The sequence below is a fragment of the Elephantulus edwardii genome, unplaced genomic scaffold (genome assembly GCF_000299155.1).
Source record: "Elephantulus edwardii isolate Elephantulus edwardi_28Jun2011 unplaced genomic scaffold, EleEdw1.0 scaffold00554, whole genome shotgun sequence".
Classification (NCBI taxonomy): Eukaryota; Metazoa; Chordata; class Mammalia; order Macroscelidea; family Macroscelididae; genus Elephantulus; species Elephantulus edwardii.
Genome location: NW_006400304.1, coordinates 1 through 6,172, shown reverse-complemented (window position 1 = coordinate 6,172; position 6,172 = coordinate 1). Strand labels below are relative to the sequence as shown.

The 6,172-nt window shown below is 39.5% G+C and overlaps 1 protein-coding gene across 1 annotated transcript in view; it reads left to right on the top strand.

The window, feature by feature from the left end:
- The window catches only part of LOC102844493 (zinc finger protein 18-like), a gene marked incomplete at its 3' end in the record, with an annotated part of 28,276 nt that extends 25,444 nt beyond the window's left edge, over positions 1 to 2,832 (top strand). The window contains exon 6 of the mRNA XM_006903293.1: positions 1,402 to 2,832. Within this exon, the coding sequence (XP_006903355.1) occupies positions 1,402 to 2,832 (1,431 nt within the window). The remainder of the gene's footprint in view (positions 1 to 1,401) is intronic.
- Positions 2,833 to 6,172: the final 3,340 nt, after the last annotated feature.

Genomic DNA, 6,172 nt, shown 5'->3' with positions numbered 1-6,172 from the left:
GGGAATCCTTGAATTCCTGTTGTTGAGCCTCGATCTTCACTGAGGGCCAGTCATCAACTGTTTAAGTGTTCAATTATCAATAAGCCGAAGTCTGTGGAAGGCCATAATGGCCCTGCTTTAAGTGGTTCGCTGCTCCCGCATCTCACCATGCTGTCTCTGCCTCCGCCGCCATCTTGGATCTCTCTATAAACACTCTTTTAAGGCAAGAGAAAACACCTTTGCTATTTAAAATAAATGTTTGGATTAGCAAGTTTAGGCCTACTTCTTGAGTAAGTAAAGTTAGCCTTCAAAGACACTGATACATGGAAAAGAATGGTAAATAGCTTCTTTAGATCTCTAGGTGTAAAAAAAAAAAAGATCTCTAGGTGTAAAAGAATCTACTAAGGTCTGACAAGGCGTCATACCATGAAAACAAATCTAAAGTGTGCATTATTGTGTAGTGATACTAATCAAAAGCAGAGTTAGGATAGAAATATATTTCATGGGGAGCTCTGGTGGCCTTGTGGCAAGAAGCTGCAACTACAATCCCAGAGGTGCACGGTTCGAATCCACCAGATGCTTTGCCGGGGAAGGAGGGGCAATCTCCTCCTGTACCAGTCAGATCTGATTTGACGGTACACGCACACAAAAATAATAAAATAAAATTAAAAAATTTAAAAAAGAAATATATTTCATGTTTTCTGGGAGATAATAATGGATATACATGCTGGATTAAAGCACACCCCCAAACAAGTCACCTTTTTGCAATACCATCACCATAATAAAGCTTCCCGATTGTAAAACGACAAATTATGACATTTGATTGATTATATGTGAATGAAAGAAAGGCTGTACAACTGTATGAATGGCATATTTACATTGTGTATTTGCAGTACAGTTGAGTTATGAGGGAGAAAAGAACAGTTGTGGTCCTTTAAAAAAGACAGGAAGCAATGTTAGTAGTAGTTATACCTGAGGATGTGATTGAGGGAGATCTTTATTATCTTCTGCATATTTTTGTGCCTCTTCAAAAATTGTTTTATACTATTTCTCTGTAATATATAACCAAATAATACCAGTCATTTAATAAGAGCAAAATCAGTATATTGAAGAATATAATTTTTTCCCCTCTCTACATCATAATATATCTATACTGTTTAATTTTGGAGGTTCATTAAAGTTCCTATGGTCCCTGCTTTGATTCTCAGAGATTCTCTTTTCCTCAAGAGCAGAAAACCTAATTTGGAATGCAGAGAAAGTGAATATAGTGCCTGGACTTTAGTATGGGTTAACGGTTTTTACCTCTTTGCTCTTAATGTCCTCTTGGTAAGAAGAGTCCATGTTTTTATCATGCTCTTAGTATATGAAAGGGAAAACAGCTTGTAAAATTTACTGCAATATTTCAGATCTTTTTCCTTCCTTTAACAGACAGAGAAGTGAATGGCCAAGAGAATATAAAGTTGGAAACCTGCTGGGACCAGGAGCCTCCAGAAGCCCCTGGTCACATCTCAGGAGAGGCTCCTCCTCAGGGTTCTTTGAGTGGCATCTTTCATGAGAATGAACAAATAGGCTTTGGAGAAGGAGGTGATCTCTCTAAGGTACAGGGACATCTCCAAGGTGAGGAGAGAGGGAACCAGCTCTCTCCTCAGGAAATGGTTTCTGGGAAACAGCTAGACCAGCATTTGCCTGATTCTCACCCACAAGATCTGTCTGGGCTTTTGGTCCAGAACCCCCCAAAAGACCAACTGAGACCTTCAGTGACCCAGAAACTTTTCACCTGCAGAGAGTGTGGGAAAACCTTCTGTAGAAATTCTCAACTCTTGTTTCATCAGAGAAATCATACAAGGAAGACATCTTTTCAGTGCCCAACATGTAAGAAAACCTTTCTTCAGAGTTCAAACTTTTTAAAGCATCAGAAAATCCACACAGGAGGGAAACCTTGCAAGTGTGATCACTGTGGGAAAAGCTTCAGGCTCCTTTCTAGATTGCTCAACCAAGAGAAAATCCACACAGAAGAGAAACCCTGTAAATGTACTGTCTGTGAAAAGAGTTTCAATCACAGGTCCAACTTTAATAAACACCAGCAAGTCCACACAGGAGAGAAGCCCTATAAATGTTCTTTCTGTGAAAAGAGTTTCACCAAGAAGTCCTCCTTAATTATACACCAGCGGGTCCACACAGGAGAAAAACCCTATAAATGTTTTCTCTGTGATAGAAGTTTCAATTGCAAGTCCAGCTTTACTAGACACCAGCAGATCCACACAGGAGAGAAACCCCATAAATGTTCTTTCTGTCAAAAAAGTTTCAACAAGAGGTCTGACTTAAATATACACCAGCGGGTCCACACAGGAGAGAAACTCTATAAATGTTCTCTCTGTGAAAGAAGTTTTAATCGCAGGTCCAACTTTAATAGACACCAGCAGGTCCACACAGGAGAGAGACCCTATAAATGTTCTTTCTGTGAAAAGAGTTTCAGCAAGAAGTCTGACTTAAATAAACACCTGCCGGTCCACAAAGGAGAGAAACCCTATAATTGTTCTTTCTGTGAAAAGAGTTTCAGCAAGAGGTCTGACTTAAATATACACCAGCGGGTCCACTCAGTAGAGAAACCCTATAATTGTTCTTTCTGTGAAAAGAGTTTCAGCAAGAGGTCTTTCTTAAATATACACCAGCGACTCCACACAGGAGAGAAACTCTATAAATGTTCTCTCTGTGATAAGAGTTTCAATCGCAGGTCCAACTTTAATAGACACCAGCGGCTCCACACAGGAGAGATACCCTACAAATATCCTCTCTGTGAAAAGAGTTCCAATCATAGGTCCAACTTTGAAAAGCACCAACAGGTTCACACAGGTGAGAAACCCTCTAAAACTCCTCTCAGAAAAGTCTAATTGACAACTCAAGCATTTTTAGAGACCACTAGTCCACACAGGAGAGAAGCTGTATAAATGTCCCCTCCTTGAAAAGAATTCATTAGTAACTTTGTTAGACATCAGAGGGTCCATATTATAAATATTCTTGCTGTAGGAAAGTAGATTCTATTAGATTGCTCACTTTAGTAGGCACCAGTGGGCCCACACAGGTAAGGAATGCTTTAAATGTCCCCTCTGTAAAAAGCAAGTCCGGAAAGGAGAGAAATCCCATAAATGTCCTCTTCTGGAAAGAGTTTCATTCAAAAGTTCAACTTTAATAAACATGTACAGGTCCAAATGAGAGAGAAACCGTGGAAGTCTTTCTGTGGAAGGAGTTTCATTCAAAGGTACATTTTTAATAAACACAAGCAAGCAAACATAGGAGAAAAACTGTATAAGTATCCTCTCTGAGAAACATTTTGTTGACAGCTCAAACTTTTTTAGATACCACCAGGTCTGCACAGGGGAGAAATGCTATAATGTGTCCTGTCTGTGTAAAGAGTTTGCTAAATCTAACTTTATTAGACATCGGAGAATCCATATAATAGATAAACCTTATAAATCTTCCTTCTTTGGTAAAAGTATCAACAGGAGCTGAAGTTTTGATAGAGATCCCATTTGAGGAGTAAGTCTTCTCCATAGCCAGATTCTCTTAGCCCTTTGTCTGTCTTTCCGTACTGACAGATACTGAGTTTTTTTAATCACCTGGAGAATTTAATCTGTATCTATTTTCATGGATTGAAAAAAGGAGAATCTACAATTGTTTTTGAACTTGGAATTAAGATTGTACTCTTGGAATGAACTTAATGTTTGCTTCATGTCTTATAACAGAGCAGCTGTAATTACTGTTTACAGGAATAACATCAGCTCAGCCGTTTATAAGTAGGATTGCAGAGTATATTTTGCTGATAAGAAATACAAGCAGATATAGAGAACTAGGGCACTCCTGTGCTCTTATACATGTGGGTACAATGTGAAATTGATGTATCCTTTCTTCAAATAAACTCAGTAGATTTACTCCTCATCTCACCTGTGTCTGAACTGTTGATTCACATGTGTTTTCACACAGAAGACTAGAAATGGGCATTGAGCTCCCTGGTGAGGCAGTAGTCAGACTCCTCCCTAAATGTGGTCACTAAGATCCCTTAAATGTGGGTAGTGCAAAGAATGAGGTCAGCATGGCAGCAGACAGCCCTTTCTGACCTTGATTAACTAAAAAATTAGGTAAATGTCCTATCAAGAATATCCACAACACAAAACAAATTCCCATAAGGTCTGACATGTGTTCCATGCACCTGTTTCTAATTCAAACACCAATCCTGTTCTTCAGGGTTTGAAGTCCATTGCAATAGCTACATACAGTTCACAGAATCATACAATTATGGGTTTAGCAAGGAATGTTAACGAGTTCCAGATCATGTTTGGCTTAAATAATTTCTCAGCCATGTCAACTTGTAAAATGTGCTTGCAGGCCCTTCAGCCTTACAGCTTTAGGCCAGTGCTAAAAAACTCTCAGTGCTGCTGATTATTTGTTAGTACTCCATCCCTAGCTTCCACAATCTTGGACATAGGCCCCTGACTCTGGCTACATGGGGCAGACATCCCAGGTAAGCGGTGTCTCACATTTGGTCTCTGGTAATCTGTTGGAGCTTCCATTGTCCTGGTGCAGAAATCTTTGGTCCCAAAGGACACACTCTATTGTGTATAGCTGCTGCTTTGATGGTAGTGAGAGTCTCAAAATGTCTGTTGCTTAACCTGATTTATTTCAATCTGGCATAATGGTAAAACTGGCCAATCCCCTCACAAAGTTCATCCTCTTGTTAAAGAAGAGTAGCAAAACAAGAGTCCAGATTTTTCTGTGCAAGCCAAGAAGGGGGATAATTAGGCAGTTACTTTCCAAGGGGAGACATGAAGGGATACATCAGCACCACCTATGACTTGGAGAACAATAAACAAGGAATTCTTCTAAATCTTAGGCCATGGAAATTCCTGAAATAGTCCTAAAGGGTACAGTGTATGTCATTTCGGTGTTTTAGGGGACTCCTTTTCCACTTTTTCTGAAGAACTTGATCACCTGGCTATATAGAAATTGTTTCCCTGTCCGAAGGTACTAGCAGGACTTTGCTCCCACAGTATTAATAGCCTCCCATACTTAAATTAATAAAGTCCTTGAGAGAATTACTTTATTTCTGGAGTAAGCAGAATGTCAGCAACTTATGAGTGTCTTTTTTATAGAACAAGAAGAGGCTAAGCTTCAGGGTGATTTGGGGCTACTCTGACATATATGAGTACATGCACTTATGGATCTTTGGCCTCTTGGATGCCAGGCAGTACTTAGCATTAAAGTATTTGATGATGCTTACCCTGGCTGAAGAAATTACGGCCAACATTGAAAAGAATGGAAATCCCGGAACACTTAATTTTGCTCATGTGAAACATACCTAGACCAAGAGGAAGTTGAATGAACAGAGCAAGGGAACACGGAATGGCTGAAAATTAGCAAAGGTGTTCATCAAGTTTGGGTCCTTTCTCCATACTGATTCAATCTCTATGCTGAACAAACTATGAGAAATTAAACTCTTAAAACGAGTTAAGTGGCATCAGGGTTGGAGAAAGACTCGTCAGTAACCTTCATAATGCAGATGACACAACTTTGCTTGTTAAAATTGAGTACGTGAGGATGTTGGTGCAGAAGACCAAAGACTACAGCTTTCAATACGCATTCTGTCTCAATGTGAAGAAAACAAAAATTTTTACCATTGATCCTATAGGCAACGTCATGACAGATGGAGAAGATATTTTTACTATCAACAACTTGATCTTGGATTCACAATCCATACACTTGGTACTAGCAATTAAGAAATCAGGAGATGTATTGTCATGGGAAAGTCTATAGTCGGGGACTTCTTCAAATTATTGAGGTGCAGTGAAGTTAGTTTGAAGACCAATGTGCATCTGATTCAGGCCATGGTCTTTTCAGTCACTTGCTGTGCTGCTGAGAACTGAACAGTGAATAAGATTGACAGAAGAAGAATTGATGTCTTTGAATGTAGTGTTGGATAAGAGTATATATGTTGTATATTGAATGGACTGCCAAAAGCACAAACAGATATGTCTTGGAGAAGGTGCAGCCAGACTGCTCCTTGGAGTTAAGAGTATTAAGCTTCATCTCTCATTCTCTAAGTATGTTCCTGTTGTTGTTGTTGTTATGTGCCGTCGAGTCATTTGCGACTCATAGCGACCCTATGTACAACAGCCCTAAACCCTGCTCTATCCTGTGC